Genomic DNA, 17232 nt, shown 5'->3' on the forward strand with positions numbered 1-17232 from the left:
AGGCTTGGGCCCCCACCGAAACTTGCTCAAAACTGCGCAAACAGAGTTTTAGTTCCAAGAAACAAGAGCATGCTAGGATTGATAGAGGTAAGCCCAAGCGAGCACGCCTGCGGATCCCTGTGTTTCCCACACGAGCGGATGATGAGCAGGATAGTGGATGCCATGCGCGGTCAGGATCCCCCAACGGCCACCGTTGACTCGTTGTACTGTCGCCGGGCCGGGCCTGTCCACCGTCAACCATGTCTCTTTGGTCCGAAGATACTAATAGCAACGCTATCTCTCTTCCTTCTTGTTAAAATATCGCCTCAGCACATTGACAATATTCAAGTTCACCTCGCCAAAATATCACTTCGCTTCGACCACCTTTTCCGCCGCGCTGTCACACGCAACAGGGTTCCAACCTACAATCGTCAAGATGGATCACAGCAGTATGAACATGACGGGATCCAGCACCAACAGTAGCAGCAGTAGCATGAATCACGGGGGCATGGCTATGGGCGGCTGCAAGATCTCCGTACGTGAAAACGCGTCTCGACGAATTCGCGTGCTCGCGTGACTAACCATCATCGTTCCTTAGATGCTGTGGAACTGGAACACCGTCGACAGCTGCTTCATCTCCGAGTCATGGCACGTCACCTCCCGCGGCATGTTTGCCGGCTCGTGTGTTGGCGTTATCCTTCTCGTCATGACCCTCGAGGCCCTCCGGCGGTCCGTAAAGGAGTTTGACCGGTACCTCATCCGGAAGCACGCGGCCGCAGCTGCCGCCGCCGCCGCTCCTGCCGCCGCTTCCCAAGACGTTGAGCCGTCGCCGAAGAGCTGTGCGGCAACAGCGCCTTGCTTTGCCGGTTTCCGTCCCACCATTTTCGAACAGGCCATCCGGGCACTCCTTCACATGTTCCAGTTTGCGGTCGCCTACTTTGTCATGTTGTATGTCGATGCAATGCCGTTCCTCTCATGATGGCGGTCTCGTGTATACTCACATCGCTACTGCCAGGCTCGCCATGTACTATAACGGCTACTTCATCATTTGCATATTCATCGGCGCCTATCTGGGCTCATTCATATTCCAGTGGGAGACCCTTGGCACGAGGTAAGACATCTTGGAGCTTTTAGATATAATTAGGCGAACGCAAATGTGCTGACTTCTGTTCTTCGATTCAGTACCGGATCGACCAGTGCCGCGACAGAGCCCACCGTCTGCTGTGGTTGAACCTGATGGACGAGACAAGAGCTCGGCATGGGCAGTTTTCGAAGATGTATACGCAGCGATTCCCAACTCAATCTCTTACCGTTACAGCGGGTCCTTTCGCAACGATGCTATTAATGATGGGAGTTCCTCATCCGGAACAGAGGCTGGGTGCCAGGTAGTAAATACTTCTTATTCCTGTGTAGCTTCTGAAGGCAAAAGTGCTACTCTCTATCAATTATCTTCACCCATAGTTTCGACAGAGTGCTCATTCAAACCCATTTGATCCTCTGTGAATTCGCCCTCGAGTTGTTTCTCCCTGCAGAATGACAGAGCAAGATGATCATATCCGAGAGCATGTTCCAGACCATCTCAACCATCTGCCGAAAGCTCCTTTATGCCCAATCGACCCAGCAATTACCCGATTTGATCTAGAAAGACACCACGAAATCCCTATCCTTACCACGATAAAACCACGAAAGGCAGACGTAACGAGCTGCCAACGGGCAGGCCGAGGCCACGGCTGACAGCAGGACCGCGATGGAACGAAGAGGAAGCCTGTTCTGCATCATCGTGTCAAAGGTATACTCGTCCTTGGCCAGCATGTCGTAAAAAGCCTCCTCGGCACCGGGTATGTCCCACTGGGTATCGTCGGTGCCGACGCGCTTCGCGCTGATGTCCCTCACTCCACGGCGGCTCCCGTTTGCCAGGGAGGTCCCACCGACAAGGTCAAACTTGAGGAGTAAGGGAAATTTGTACGGCTGGGCGGCCGCGCTGTAGGGCTGCGTGTACTCCATCGAGACTGTCCGGACATTGCGGATCCAGCGTGCGAGGCGGCACCCCGGGGGCGGGAGGAAGCTGTCCATGCTCTCCTCGAGGTCGACAGTGTCGCGGGGGCCGTGCTGGGCGCCGAGGATGAAGCTGTTCTCGCTGTAGTAGATGGATAGGGCCTCCTCGCGGACCTGGCGGCTGACGTGGGCGAGGGCCGGAGGCGCAAAGCTCCACGCGTACTCGCCCGCCCTGACGACGGCGAAGCGGTAGATCTGCACGCGGATTTCGGCGGGTAGTCGGAGGAAGCGAGATGATTCCTGTGCCCTCTGAGATTGCTCAGTCAGTATTGCACACGCGCGTGATCACCCGCGAGGGAAAGATAAAGCGGGTGCGAAGGAGCAATACCTGCTCATCCTCACTGAGCCGGTGCATGGCCCCATCCTCCATCACTGCTATCTGTAAGAGCCTATCGATGCAGTTAAGACTATAATGTGAGTCCGAGTCGGGTGCCTCGTTGGAAGGATTGCTTTATGAGGAAGGTGGAGACCTGACTTGGGCCTTGACTATGACCAGCATTTTCTAGCAGATTACCAGGGAAACTGCTATCCTGACAGCCATAAAAGCATAACCACACAAACACCAACGGCCTGTTCTGATCACTGGGTCACCAGTATGGCAATCAAGCAGGGTATGACGAGAGAAGCTCTGATAGATCGCCATGATGTCAAAATAACGTCCATCAGGCTGGTTTATTGACTCAAGTATGGGTATTTATTGACCCATGCCCAAAACAAAGATCCTTATCTTCCTTTACGCCATGGCACTGTACAAACAATCCGATCCCATCCATAGAAGAACATGCATGCCGCCTTTTTTCCGCAAGAAAGAGAGAGAAAACTTCAACAAGGATCCTTTTTACTCCTGCGGGAAAGAGGCAGCAGCGCGGCTAAGACGCCTCAAAACATCAGGGAGCTGGCCCGTCTGGAGCTCCTCGATACATTCGTCAATGATGCTGTTGTCCTCCAGGTTCTGAGACCGAGACCGGCGGAGCCAGTACTCGAAAGGACCGCCTGACATCACAGCTCCAGTTAGCCATCAAAGCACAAAGTGGCATGGGGGGTAAAAACTCACGGTTCGTATCCAGCGCGTCGCCCAGCTCCTTGCACCGCTCCGCGGGCTCGTGCTCGGTGTGCATGTCCATGTAGTGCGTGATCATCTTGGCGATGTCCTTGAGCGGCCACTTGCAGGGCGCGCTCGGCTGCCGGCCCGCGCCGGCCAGCAGGTACTTTGTCGACACGCACAGGCGGCACCGCCAGTAGCCCAGCCTCTTGAGCTCGAGTTGCTGCGGGTGTTCCCCGTCGCCTTCTTCGTCCTCCTCCGCCTTGGGCGCGGCCGCCACCAGGACCGCCGACGCCGTGCCCGCGGCGCTGACCGTGACGGCGCTGCTGCTGCCCCTGGCCTTCTTGGATGGCTTGGTCGGCGTGACCAAGGCCGACTTGTCCAGGGCCTCTGACGAGGACCTCTTGATTGCGGCGATGCGCTGCTGTCGCGCGGCGGCGGGCGTGAGGGAAGAGACATTCCGGGCCGAAGCAGCGGCGGCAGCGGCGGCGTCGCTAATCAGGACGGGACGGCCACCGCCGGCGCTGGCAGCGGTCAGGCGTATCATCTCCATGCGGTGGTTGCAATGGCGGATGTTATGACCCATGTCGAGGCGGCGCAGCTGCAGGGTGCGCGACTCCTGCGGCGTGAGGCTGATGTGAGGGTTGGTCAGCTGCTCGTTGCAGAATTCGAGGTCGTACTTGTAGGCCGTGACGTCCTCGTTGAGCTGCCGCATCGTTATGGCGTTGAGGTCTGCGACCTGGTCGTACCGGCCGGTGTCCATGGTTGCGGCGGCGGCGGCTGTGGTTGTAGTTGTGGTTGTGGTTGGGGTGGGCGTGAGGGATAGCTGGTAAGAAGGAGCCTGGCGACTCTCGACGAGAGAATAATGGGATGAGGATAAAGAAACGAGACACTGAGGGTGTCTTAGCACCGTGATGGGGTTGCAAAGGGCAGAGACGTCCTGGATCTTCTTCCGTCCCTTACCTGTCCATGAGAAGAACAGCAAGGTCAGAAGCCCAGATATGTAATGAGAAAAAAAATGTGACAAGTTTGGGATGAAGGAAGCGTGGTGAATGGAAATTCAAGGTTGCAGGCACACACTCAGAAAAGGGAGAGGTGAATGGAAGGTCACGATAGTACTGTACAGTTGTGCTCCTTTTTTTCTTTTTTTTTTCCTGATCAATTTCTTTTTTACATTTTTTTTTGCTAGTCGCGAAAGGTGATTGGTCAATTCGGTGTACTTGCTAACGCGATAAGGCAAGAAAGAAGTAAAAAAGAGAAAAGGAAACAGGCAAAAAAGAAAAAGGACAAAGAAAAAAGAAAAAAGAGCAGAAATGAAGCAAACAACAGACGCAAATCAAATAGTTGACAAGATAAGAAAATCACCAAAAAGAGCAACATTCACGCTTCGGCACTTTCTTGTCCATTAGAGGTGGTCATATGACAATATATCAACAGGCAAGTCAGTGGTTTGGCAAACTAAATCCTCGGCAGGAGGATCCTTAACAGATGTAGGCGGATGATCCACCAAAAAAAGCTAGTGTGTTTTGACCCCTTTTCCCACAAAGGCCACACAGTCACCGCATGCTGCCACCCGCAATCATCTCAATACAATCTGAAAGGAGGCCCAGAACATACCAGAGTGCCATCAGTCATAGTCGTGTATTAGTTATGTATGTACTAGCTACCCAAGGAGAACCCGAGCATTTTTCGTTCATGACCAAAAGTAATAAAGAAGAAGAAAAAAAGAAGTGTATAGTAGAAAATAGAATAGCAGGCAGAGGCGCTTCTGTCGCCCAATTGGTCATGTTTTTGTTTTGGGGGGTATCAAGACAGAAAGCGCCAGGGCCGAGTGTTTTAATCCAACAATCAAGTCGTCGTACAGCTCGCCGCATATGCAAAAATGTGAGAATGAGCCCGACAGATGTGTGCTTCGATACCTCCTCACTTTGAGGGGTCCCAGGGCTCTCTGTGTCTCTGGCTGCCTTCGCTTTCGTCGGGACAAGTTCATGAAAGTGCTGTTTTTGTGTGTCGGTCATCAAGCCCTCGCCTTGGGCTTCAGCGTCTCTTCTCCCTCATCGTCTTCTGCGCCTGCACCCGCGCCGCCCACAGCGGCACCTCTCATGCCAAACTCCTTGGCAAAGTCCTCCTCGCTCCCGATGCTGCCCGCCTCCTCTCCCCTGGCCGCACGCTGCGCGACCTCCCGCTCCGCATAGATCTCGCCGCGCCGCCTCTCCGCCTCCTGCAGGCAGTCGACGTACGTCCTGAACTTGACAATCTCGCGCAGCAGGTAGCTGCTCTTGCGCTCCCAGTTGGACATGGCCTTGTTCGCGTTGTGGCCCCTGGGGGTGAACGCCAGCAGCATCGGGCTGCGCAACGCGTTGTGCGCCTGCAGCTCGTCCTCGATGCCGCGGACGTAGGTGAGCAGCGTCTGGAGCTGCTCCGGCTCGGCCGCATTGGAGGGCCGCAGAGACTGCGTCGGCGGCTGCCAGTCGGCAATGTGGATCTTGTCACCCGGAAGCTTGCTGCCTCCGTGACGCGAAGCACCCTGGGACATGTCGGTCGACGACTTACCGCGGACATGTCCAAAGTCGAAGGAACCAGACCGGATCGAGGTGCGGGATTGCATGCTGGTGCGACCGGCTGCCGCAGACTCCGGCCGGGATGTATCATTCTGCGCACTCGAGGGATCTTTGTTGTTAATGGCGTTGACGAGCGAGTTGTGCACAATCGAGTCACTCCAGCCGTACTCAATGTTGGAGATACCACCAACGAGAGGGTGGGTGCTCAAGCGTGCGCTCCAGTAATTGGCAGTCGTGACAAATTCCTTGCAGATTTCAGCTGTGCCCACATGGAAGAGATGCACGGCGCCCGTGGGCAGACTGAGGGCCCAGACGTGCGGCCGAGTACGCGAATAGCCCGGCGGGGGAAGAGCACTCGCCAGGGTCTGCTTCAGACTGAAAGTGCCCATGTTCGTGGCATTCTCCTGCCAGTTACCGCCGCCGACGACCGCACCTTTCTGTGTCGCGGTGTTCTGCCGGCTGCGGCCCTTGGATCGGGTTGATTTGTTGGATGAGAAGGAGAAGATGCTCATCTGCCCTCGCTGAATGACCGCAAAGACCTCGGACCAATTCCTATCCTTGGCCTTCTTATCAATGCCGTCTAAATGGTGTTTGTGAACCACAATGCCTTCCTTGATCCATGGTGGACCGGCCAATTCCAGGGACTCATCGTCCAGGAGTTGAGCACTCTTCATGTCGTCGCTGGCCAGCGATTGGGCACTACCCATGGTATCGATGGCCTGGCTGAGCGCGTTAGCGAATCCAATAGACTGCTGGAAGTCGCCACGGGGAAAGGCGGAGCCGAATGAATCGATAGAGCCAGACCCTTGGGTCCGGCCTAGCGAATATCGGCTCCAGGTTGCGGACGAAGGCGTCGGGCTCCACAGCGAGTTGTTGTCGTCAAAGCTCGTTCTGCTAGACGAGAACCCGTTGTTCCCCAATCTAGCCCTCGACCGACTCTTGGACGCCCATCGCGATGTGTTGGTGCGCGTGGTATCATTGATTCGACCGCGCGTCGATGCTCCACCCTCAGAAGGTGCTTTGCTAAGAACACTCGGCGTGCGCTTGAGGATGCCCATGACCGACAGACTGCTCGATCCAGGGATGCTTTGAGCCGGCTCAGCCCCGTACAAGGGCAAGCGGTCGTCTCTGATAGAGTTGTAAGTCTCCTTGAGCACGATCTCAACCTGGGCCTCCCAAGCCCGCAGCGGGCCTTCGAAGGGAGCCTTGACCAAAGGTCCGCAGCCGTCAGGATCATCCCGATGACCCATGGATGACTCCGATCGCAGGGGCGAGATGAACGAGTTCCGGAAGCTAGTTGTACGATCATGGTCGCCAGATGTGCGTCCTTCGTCTACACCCAAGTTCTGATTCTTTCCCGGCAAGATGCTTGGTCGCTCGAATACATCGGGCACCGACTCAGCCAGAGCTTGTCTGATAGTTGTCATGGTATTCTTGACGAATTGACTGCGGGTCATCTTTGACTCAATATCAGCAACGTGAAGGTCGGTGTTCAGGAGCATGATCGAGTAACAAGTGGTGTGCACAACATCTAAGGGAGGAAAAAACATTGTTAGTCATAGTGAAAAAGATGTATACTATGCAGTGAAAACTTACCAATAGACTTGAAGCCATGGTTGGGGTTGCAGTCACACCACCGCTTGGAAAAGGCCACGAGAATCCGGTCAACCTGCTGAGTTTCGGCACGGAGAATGAGGCGGCAACAGACATCCCGAAGAGCATTGACAATGCTGGAGTTCTTGAAGTCATACAAGTCCATGTACGCCTGCAAGGTACGCTGGCGAACAGGACCCTCCTCGCCCATCCACGCTGCGGCCTTCTCCTTCTGGATGAAATCTTCGTTGCCGTCAAAGATCTTTTGCGCCTTCTGTTTGTCATCTTCGGTGGGCTCGCCGACGACGAACTCGGGTTCGTCGATGGGTTTGGCAGGCTTGGGCGTCGTCTGTGTCGAAGGAGTCGACTCGGAGCTCTCCACCCTGACGTTTGGCAGACTCATGGAACTCCTAATTCTTGGGCCATCGGTGGGCGAAAGAGTGTTTCGCGGCGAGCTAGCGCTCTGAATCGGCAGGGTTAAACGAGTGCCTTCGTCGTCGTCTGTGCTGTCCACTACTATGATGTCTCGCGGAGGGCTCACATCTGCCTTCACTATGGTATCCGGTGATTTGATCAGAGGTGTAATAGGCGATGGGGCACCGCTGCTGGCATCTTTTTGGCTGGTACGGGATCCAGCTCTGTAGTTGTCCACTGCCCGTTGCGCTACACGCTGGGGGCTGCTTTCACTGTCGCTGTTGTCGTTCAAGAACGAGCCACTGCGAGCGGGATGCGGTGGTTGGGGAGCTTGTCGAGCGGTGGTGTCTGTGCGCAGCTTGCTTTGTCGGTTTGAACGCGACATGTCTTGATTGCTGGCACTGTGATGTACTGGCCGGATAATTGCGCTGGGAGGAGGCTCGTAGTCAGGCGAGAAGCCTCTAACATTTCGCGCCGGGGCTTCGTCTCGAGGGGGTGGTGTCGGTCTTCGTTCGTCGTTATGTGCATCTTCCGCTCCAGGACTGGCCAGAACCGGCGCTGTTGCGGCCTGTTTGAGATACGGGCTCATAGCCCGGCTCAAGCTAGTGGCAGGGCTAGGTTCCGGTTTTGAAGGCCCTTGGGATTGGGGAAGTTGGAGTGAAGGCATCACAGGGTGAGGAGCTGCGACGGAAGCTGGTAGTGGAGGTGGAGGAGCTGCGTCATTGACACTCTTCTTGCGCCTCCTGAAAAAGCTAGATGGTTTCTTTTGTAATGTAGGACCATGGGTAGAGTGGTGGCTTTGTCTGGATGGAGGTGTGCTTTGTGTCTTGGTCTGGTTGATGTGCTGGCCTCCTCTACTTCCCACTGTTTCTGTCGAACCCGAGGATACATAAGGCGAGGTCTGAGACGGAGGAGGCGGCGACTCTGCCGACGTATCGCGGAACCCTCCAAATATCTTTCTGAAGAACCCGGATCGTTCCTTGGGAGGCGGTAGAGGCGCAGCGGTCTGAGGCACGGGGTCCTTGGCTTTCTCATAGCCTACATGGGGCGCAGGAGCCGAGTCGAGGTCAAAGGCCGGGAGGGCGGGAATGTCATTGTTGGTATTGAATTTGGATTGGGCCTGTCGGCCAACGGTCGCACTTCTCGAGGATCGTGTGCTACGTTTCCGCTCGACGCCAGGTCCCTTGCTCGGCGCAGGCTCGGGAGGCGGCTCGGGTCGAGGAAAGGAGGGCATTGAAGGCGCGGGTGCCAACCTACGCGGTCCGCCAGGTACAGTCGGTGTCGGAGCGGCATCCAGATCCTCATTGAAAAATGTATTGGAGAACTCAATGTGCCAAGGCTGCGCGCTGGTCGATGGTCTCTGTCCGTAGTCAAAACTGGACGATCGTCCTCCAAAGCTGTGTGCCCAGCGTTGACTGCTGAGCACTTGAGCAGAGCCCTGGTCAATGCTGTTGGTGCTGCTGCTCTTGCTGCCCTTGCCGCCTCGAGAGTGCAGCATCCTCGGTGTCCCTGGCTGAGAACCCCGGTGTAGGGATTCACGCATACTGTTGATTCGGCCCAAACTCGACTGGAATCCGGAGCTGCTATTGCTTCGGCGGCCGCGTGATTGCTGACTTGATATCCGGCTGTCGCTGTCTGCCATCTCGTAGTCTGAGCTGTACGTGTACCCGTGATTGGGACGGCGTCTGATCGTAGGACCCATCGCCGCTCCTCCTCTCGGCTCGTCTCCGCCGCCGCCGAACGAATACAAGGGGTTGTCGTAGTTGGGCGCCGAACCTTCGCTGTTCATCTGGCCCATGGAGAACTGGTCGAGGGACAGGAGCATGTTGGACACGAGCGAGTCGCGGACGTGTCGTTGGGGGAGGGACAGGTCGTGGGAGTCTCGAACGTTTGGCTGACGCGGGGGCTCCATGGAAACAGGCCGGTCGTTTTCCTTGTTGGAGGACATGTCGGCGGGCGTGAGCATGTCGAGGAAGGTTTCGACCTCTGCAGCGTCTCGCATGTTCTGCGTAGGCGCTCTCGACGACTTGCCCAGCGAGCCCGTCCGCAGGTTGCCCTTGGCAGGCACAGGTGGCCTGAACTCGGGAGAGAACTGCGGCGCCGTCGAGTACCTGGTCAGGGACTTGGTGCCGACGGTGTTGATGTTGAGCTCGGGGCGTCGCCTCTGGCTGCGGCGAGCATGCTCGGAGGAATGCATGGCTTGAGCCAGCTCGGGATAAAGGGACGGTTCGCTAATATAAAGGGAGAGGGCGCGCGCGACAGGGCACTAAAAAAACGGATGTTGGCGCTATCTCCACCCCCATTTAAGACGGGTGCGTCCCAAATGGGGAATGTCAGTGTAGCGTAGCCGGTAAGTAATCTCGGGCCTGGTGGCAGCCCTATAGCGGCTTGCAGCGAGCCTGATGATATCGATGTTGGCGGGCGGTTGCGTGGTGGTGGTGAGGGTGATGGTGAGGAGTCTCGGACGGGAACCAAGCGAATCTCACGTCGCGCGAAACGAGAACGCAAGGAGATTGATGATTGAAAGGGCGGCAAAAAGAGAAACAAGGATTGATGGCGCGCCTGCCCTGGAACAGCGCCTGGAAGGGGAAACGCATGCAGGGGCCCTTGCGCTAATGGCTGGCCCTGATTGCTGGACCTGGCCCTGACCGACAGCTGTCAGGTCCTAAAGTACCTAGCCCACAGAAGCGAATCAGATTGGCCGTGGCGTACAATGAAACACAGCGCGAGTTCTTACTCTGTTCAGGTACCAGGAGAGGCGGTCCGGGAAAGAATGATCTACGAAATAAAAAGACCAATCGATGAGGACTGGTTATTGTCCAAGACAAACCAAGTTGTCCTTCCCCAGGGGGTCATCAGTTTGATGATCTGTATCTTTTCCGACCCCAGACGACAAATCCCAGGTAACCGGCAGCCAGATCCCGAGTACCAGTACCACAACCTCGAGTGCCTCGCCCTCGGAGCGATAGGGGGTTTCAGGGTCTCGAGTGTGCCCATCTTGGTGTGCTTGACCCTCTGGCCAACCAGACGCACAGACACGCGATGCAACCTTGGAAGCTTTGGGTGGGTTGTGGGACCCCGGCTTCCATGTAGCAAAAAAGGGGAACACCAAAGGGGGCCGCGACCGATGCGGAAACCCCACGATTTTAGGGTGATCCGGGCGGGTGAGTCCATCTTTGGGCTTGTGAAGTATTGCAGGTGTTTCGGGTTTGGTGAGAAGGACCTCGAGTTTTAGCGCCCTTCCTTCTGTCTCCCGTTCAGGGCCAGCAAGCAGAGCATCTTCTCGAGGCTGGTCTAGGTACCGACAAAGCGCTGCGGAAAGCCCACTGCAGAAGTTTGATTTCTTGGGCGGTGGTCCTTTTCCGAGTGCCACCATAGACAAGTACGCAGATGTCTCTGATTGAAACAACGAGCGCGCCACAAGGAAGAGAATGAGAGAATGAGAGAATGCTGTGGTATCCCCTCGAGTCTCCAGGCCGGGGGCTCTCCACTCACCGTCGCACCCGCAAGTTCCAAGGTTTGGTTTGAGTGGGGGGGGGGGGACATTGCACGGTTGAATCGAGTTCGAATCCGCCACCAAACCATACAAGTAGACTGCCGTTCCCTTCCCCAGGCTCATCTACCCAACATCGCGTTGGCGCACAATATTGCCGTCTTTAGTGGTAATACAATGCCTGTATGTAAGATTAGAATGTTTTAAGCCACTCATCTTGTCTATTCCTGACCCAACTCGGTCTCTGTCTGTTGTCCCCCGGTAGCAGGCATGGAGGCGATCAGACACTGGATCTTTCATGCATAGTGGTGGGCTCAGAACTGGTGGCCCCGGTCTAGCCATGCAGTAGCACCGTTTCTCTGCTGCAAGGCACTGAACATTGCCCCTTCCCTCTGCGCCTGTAGCGCAATTCCTTTGCACTACCACGGAGCCCCTTTCCGAACCTTGAAAGTCAGCGTTGTCTGAGCAATGGTTAAAGGGCCCAGTGTGTCGCGTGTAAATGACCTACTGCACACTGGCATTTGCAGCTGGGCATATCTCAGCAATTGAGAGTACTTGTGTAGTTGAGCAATGTCTCTGAGATGTCGTAGGACTTGATGGTTGTGTTCCCGCTCGTGAGCTTCCTAGTCACGTCCTAAGTGCATCTCCAGATCCTTGCAGTTCATCTTCACTCTTCACTTGCGCTCTCATAGGATATTCATGCTGGGAGTCTACTTTGTATTCTCATTGAAAGGGGTTTGGAGAATCCGCCGCTTGCCCAGCTGTTTGCTGGACGAATACATCATCCTCAAAAGTCCAGGACGTTCTCCCAGGGTACTCCCATGTGCCCTATTAATCACCAGGTAAGGGTTAGGGTCTGCGCCCGTTATGACACGTTCACTGCCTTAATACATGGCTTTCGTCGTCCAGCAATTCAGATCCATCGACGTAGCCTATCGTCGACCAAGTATTCGGCAACAGGCACTGGTGACAGGAGAAGATTTTGGGGCCCGACGTGGGCGGGTTCAATCAAGGCAGTTCGCTAGACCACGTGAGATGAAATACAGCCAAGGGCTTCAACCAAGTTCCACGGTCGCCTCATCCTCCCTTGGGCACCTCGAAGGATGAGTCCTGATCCGGTCGATGGCCAATCATTGCTGGTCGCCGTGTAAGAGGGTTCCAGCCCTCGCCGTTGATTGGCTGGTCTGTCCGAAAAGGGCAAGTACAAGCCTCACTTTCCCCGCCTCTCGTGACCCCTTCTCGTGAGGTTTCTGCCCGTGAACAGCATCAATTTACCAGGTCTTCATCGCTCAAACACCTTGTGTCATCCAAATAAATACGTGAATCAGCAGTGTTCATTATTTCAGCGCCAAGGATGTCCGAGATCGCAGTTCAGCAGACCGTGTACCTCATCACCGGGGCCAACAAGGGTAAATACGCCGGGCAACAGTCCTGCCTCTCTCCCACCATGCGGGGGTGTTCTACTTGGTTCCAAGAGATGTTCAAACTTTACTTAACATCATTTGAACAGCTTTGACTGACGTTGACATATTTCCAGGCATCGGGAGAGCCATTGTCGAGATCCTCCTCCAGCGGCCGGATACCATCGTGGTAGCCGGAGTCCGTTTTCCCAACGATCCCACCTGCACGAGTCTGCGAGAGCTACACACAGGGAAAGGAAGCAAGGCATTCGTGGTCGAATTGAGAGAGGACAAGCACTACAAGGCGCTCGGCGAGACGCTCAAGTCTCAGGGCATCGATCATCTCGATGTCGTCATCGCCAATGCTGGCACGTCGAAGGGCTTCTATACGGTCGTTGAGACACCCCTTGAAAATGTCATCTCCGACTTCGAGGTCAACACTATCGGCACCATGAAGCTCTTCCAGACGTGCTGGCCCTTGTACCGCCCGAAACACGCCCAGGGCGGCAAGCCTCGCAAGTGGATAGTCGTCACCAGCTCGCTTGGCAGCATCGGCTGCCTGGACATGGAAAGCATGCCATGTGCTTCCTACGGCTTGAGCAAGGCTGCCGTGAACTTCATGACCAAGAAGATCGCGGTCGAGATGAAGGACGAGAATCTTGCGGCCATGTGCATCCATCCCGGGTGAGTTGTCATCCAGAACCCAGCAGGGCTTTCTGTATTAAGCTGTATCTGTGCAACCTCTTCTGGAAGTAGACTAATCGCAGCTAAACAGCTGGGTCAACACCGAGATGGGCCGCAAATTGGCACAGTCATTGGGTGCTCCCGATCCCGCGTTGACTCCAGAAGACAGTGCCAGAGGATGCCTGGACTATATTGACAACCTCACTATCGAGACGACTGGCAAATTTCTTTACTACGATGGGAGAGAACTCCCATGGTAGAACAGCCGTCGACTAGAGTAGAAGATAACACCCTTTTCTTCAATCGCGATGGACATTTGGCTGGGGATTTTTGCAGTCAATTATTCAACATAGTTGCTGCAGGGGCTGATCTAGTAGAGTCAACACGTTTTGGGCTCAAGAATACCTTGTTACTTACTTTCATATCCGTTGTCTAATTTTTCCATAAGCAAGAGAAGTAAACAGCAACGACTACTATTGAACTATTCTTCATCGTAGAATATTGCCTCGGTCTTGGTATCACGTTGCTTGGCGTATTCAGAGAAATGTCATCGAGTTTACTTTTCTATTGCGCACCGATTCTACCGCTGGAATTAACTATATCTATTCATCCCATGGCGAGCCACAGATACCACAGATTCCTACTTGCTTCCGACTTGCTGGAGGAAGCTCGGCGCTTGGTACGGCTCAAATGTGCAGATACAAATATTCCACGAAACTTTTGTAAATCCCCTCTCTGACCGCTTCATTCCCAGATATTCGTTGTAGCTAATTTCTGGCAAGCTGGTGGTACAATAAATGATGATAATGTCGTCTCCCCGACCATTGCGAAGAGCCCAATGCCGGACCTCGGCGGCTGCGGACGGCTGTCGGTGGACCTGATGGAGGGAACAGCTATTGCCCACCCACACCGCCTTTGAGCAAACCCACTCCAAGTGCAAAACAGATCCTACAAGCCAATAGAACCGATCCAAGATGGCACAGGTGGGAACTTTGGCTTCACTAGCATATTCCCAAGGTCATCTGGAGTGCCGGACTCGAATGGTACGGGTAATCCTCGGCCACTGTAGTGGCTTGGAAGAGGGATCTAGCAGACCTTTCTCCATCCATTCCAGCGCTGCCGTGTGATGCTATCCCACAGTATCTCCACGCTTAGCTCATAGCCCAGCAACCTAATGGGGCGCAACACGAGTCCCGAAGTTTTCCCGTGCGGAGTGTCGGTCGGAGTCTGCCGTGCGTCTCACACCGTCGAGGTGTTTATAATGGGATGGAAACCCGGCGGGGGCCGGTCGAGCTCCTGACGAACTCTGACTTTGTATCCTCAAAAACCTGACGAAAATGGCTGGCAAAGTTGATATTGAAGGGATCTTGAAGACCCTCACCCTCGAGGAGAAGGTAAGCTCGCTCCACACAGACATGTCGCGAACCTAATTATCAAATGGCAAACAATGACTGAGGCGCTGTCCAGATCTCCATCCTCGCGGGGAGGAACATGTGGGAGACTGTCCCTATTCCATCAAAGGGCGTCCCCTCAGTCAAGGTATGTTAGGATTGTTCACGAGTATCCCCGCTGCACAGCGCAGAGCTTGGCCGAATGCTAAAATCGCAAAGGTCTCTGACGGCCCCAACGGCGCTCGTGGTGCCGACTTCACCGGTGGCAAGTCGTCCGCCTGCTTCCCGGCCGCCTGCAGCGTGGCCGCCGCCTTCGACGAGGACATCGCGCACCGCATCGGCCAGGCCCTCGCCGAGGAGACGCACAGCAAGGGCGCCCGCTGCCTGCTGGGCCCCACCACCTGCATGCACCGCGACCCCCGCGGCGGCCGCAACTTTGAGAGCTTCAGCGAGGACCCCTTGCTGGCCGGCAAGCTCGCCGCCAGCGTCATCCGCGGCCTGCAGTCGCGCGGCGTCTCCGGCACCATCAAGCACTTTGCGGCCAACGAGCAGGAGACGGACCGCATGACCGTCCGCGAGACCATTCCCGAGCGCGCCCTCCGCGAGATCTATCTCCGCCCCTTCGAGATCGCGATCAAGGAGTCCAAGCCCTGGGCTGTCATGACGGCATACAACGTCGTCAATGGCTTCCACTGCGACGAGAGCAAGTTCCTGCTCGAGCAGGTCCTCCGGGGCGAGTGGGGCTGGGACGGTCTGGTGATGAGCGACTGGGGAGGCACCAACTCGGTCGACGGCTCGATCAATGCCGGTCTCGACCTTGAGATGCCCGGCCCTGCTCGTGTCCGCAAGATTGACGCTGTTGTAGCTGACGTCAAAGCTGGAAAGATTCAGGAGAGCACAATTGACGAGCGGGCGCGTCGTGTCTTGCAGTTCATCGAGAGGCTCAAGGCCTTCGAGGACGACACCATTCCCGAGGAGCAGGCGATCGATAAGCCTGAGCACCGGGCTCTCATCCGGGAAGCTGGCGGTCGCGGTATCGTCCTGCTCAAGAACGAGAAGAACCTACTCCCTCTCCCCAAGGACAAGCTGAAGGGCAAGAAGGTCGCTCTGATCGGCTACGCAAAGGAGGGCCAGGCCCACGGCGGTGGTAGTGCCGCTGTGAACGCCCACTACAAGAAGTCCCCATGGGACGCCCTGCACGAGTACTACGGCGACTCGGTCGAGTTTACCTATGCCAAGGGAGCCCACACTCTTCGCATGCTCCCCGGTATGAAGGACAATGTTGTCGGTCTCGATGGCAAGCCTGGATGGACCCTGAACTTCTATCCTCAAGGCAGCTCTACCCCGAACGAGGTCAAGCACCAGTTCCCCGCTGCCAGCTCATCACCCATCGGATCTGACGCAAGTAAGAAATGGACTACTATGGAGCTGATTGGAGACTTCACCCCTACCGAGACCGGCGAGCACTACTACGCCGCTTCTGGCCTCGGCCCTACCCAGATTTTCATCAACGACGAGAAGGTGTGGGAGCAGACCAGCCTAATCAGCGACCCTATGGGCTTCCTCTTCATGTCCGTCCACGAGGAGGAGCACAGGTACTCCTTCAAGGCCGGCACCACCTACCGCATCCGCATCCGCAGCGAGCCGCCCGCCAGCGTCCCCGGACTCGAGATCCTCGACGGCCGGACCGGCGTCCGCATGGGCTTCCAGGTCGCTTCCGAGCACGACGAGGAGCTCACCAGCGAGGCCGTCCAGCGCGCCAAGGAGGCCGACTACGCCATCGTCTTCACGGGCCACACGCCCGAGTGGGAGTCCGAAGGCCAGGACCAGCTCTCCTTCAACCTGCCCCGCAACGGCAGCCAGGACGCCCTCATCGCCGCCGTCGCCGCGGCCAACTCCAACACCGTCGTCGTCAACGCCACGGGCGTCGCCGTCGCCATGCCCTGGCTCGACCAGATCGGCGGCCTGCTGCAGACGTGGTACCCGGGCCAGGAGTGCGGCAACGCCATCGTTGACGTGCTCTCCGGCGCCGTCAACCCCGAGGGCCGCCTGCCCTGCTCCTTCCCCAAGAGCATCGAGGACTCGCCCGCGTGGGGCAACTTCCCGGGCGAGAAGGTCGACGGCATCCTCAACGTCACCTACGAGGAGGGCGTCTTCATCGGCTACCGGCACTACGACCGCATCGCCAGGGACAGGCTCAACTTCCCCTTCGGCTACGGCCTGTCGTACACCTCATTCGAGACGTCCGGGCTCAAGGCCGCCAGGAAGTCGGACGACAGCTTTGCGGCCAGCGTCACGGTCAAGAACACGGGCGGCGCCGCCGGCGGCTCGCTCGTGCAGCTGTACGCCGGCCGGGTGGACAAGTCCGAGGACCACCCCGTCAAGTCGCTGGTCGCGTTCAAGAAGGTGCGCCTGCAGCCGGGCGAGTCCGCCACTGTCGAGCTCGCCGTCACGACGCGGGACCTGGGCTTCTTCGACGAGAAGGCCAAGAAGTGGGTCGTCCCGGCGGGCAAGTACGAGCTCATTTCTGCCAACTCGGCTGCCGACGTTGTCGAGACGGTGCAGGTCACTGTCGAGAAGGAGCTGGTATATGCTCCTTAGGGGCTGATATTACAAGAAT

General features: G+C 56.4%; 5 protein-coding genes across 5 annotated transcripts; 3 read left to right on the top strand and 2 right to left on the bottom strand.

Moving 5' to 3' along the window:
- Positions 1-415: 415 nt before the first annotated feature.
- E0L32_005133 (uncharacterized protein) lies at positions 416-1210 on the top strand (the record flags this gene model as incomplete). The annotated part of the gene is made up of 4 exons (XM_031139621.1): positions 416-514; positions 578-927; positions 995-1090; positions 1162-1210. 4 exons carry the CDS (start codon positions 416-418, stop codon positions 1208-1210), a joined length of 594 nt encoding a protein of 197 aa, XP_030996449.1.
- Positions 1211-1617: 407 nt separating this feature from the next.
- On the bottom strand, positions 1618-3839 carry E0L32_005134 (uncharacterized protein; the record flags this gene model as incomplete). Its single annotated transcript, XM_031139622.1, has 4 exons — positions 1618-2283; positions 2363-2423; positions 2877-3027; positions 3089-3839. The coding sequence occupies 4 exons, from the start codon at positions 3837-3839 to the stop codon at positions 1618-1620; spliced, it is 1629 nt and encodes a 542-aa protein (XP_030996450.1).
- A 1254-nt stretch (positions 3840-5093) lies between these two features.
- E0L32_005135 (uncharacterized protein) lies at positions 5094-9841 on the bottom strand (the record flags this gene model as incomplete). Its single annotated transcript, XM_031139623.1, has 2 exons — positions 5094-7168; positions 7234-9841. The coding sequence occupies 2 exons, from the start codon at positions 9839-9841 to the stop codon at positions 5094-5096; spliced, it is 4683 nt and encodes a 1560-aa protein (XP_030996451.1).
- Positions 9842-12491: 2650 nt separating this feature from the next.
- Positions 12492-13481, top strand: E0L32_005136 (uncharacterized protein; the record flags this gene model as incomplete). Its single annotated transcript, XM_031139624.1, has 3 exons — positions 12492-12546; positions 12648-13221; positions 13313-13481. The coding sequence occupies 3 exons, from the start codon at positions 12492-12494 to the stop codon at positions 13479-13481; spliced, it is 798 nt and encodes a 265-aa protein (XP_030996452.1).
- A 1077-nt stretch (positions 13482-14558) lies between these two features.
- E0L32_005137 (uncharacterized protein) lies at positions 14559-17213 on the top strand (the record flags this gene model as incomplete). Its single annotated transcript, XM_031139626.1, has 3 exons — positions 14559-14615; positions 14689-14760; positions 14832-17213. 3 exons carry the CDS (start codon positions 14559-14561, stop codon positions 17211-17213), a joined length of 2511 nt encoding a protein of 836 aa, XP_030996453.1.
- Between the last annotated feature and the right edge of the window lie 19 nt (positions 17214-17232).

The sequence above is a fragment of the Thyridium curvatum genome (genome assembly GCF_004353045.1).
Source record: "Thyridium curvatum strain D216 chromosome Unknown NODE_26_length_443329_cov_82.569921, whole genome shotgun sequence".
NCBI lineage: Eukaryota > Fungi > Ascomycota > Sordariomycetes > Thyridiales > Thyridiaceae > Thyridium > Thyridium curvatum.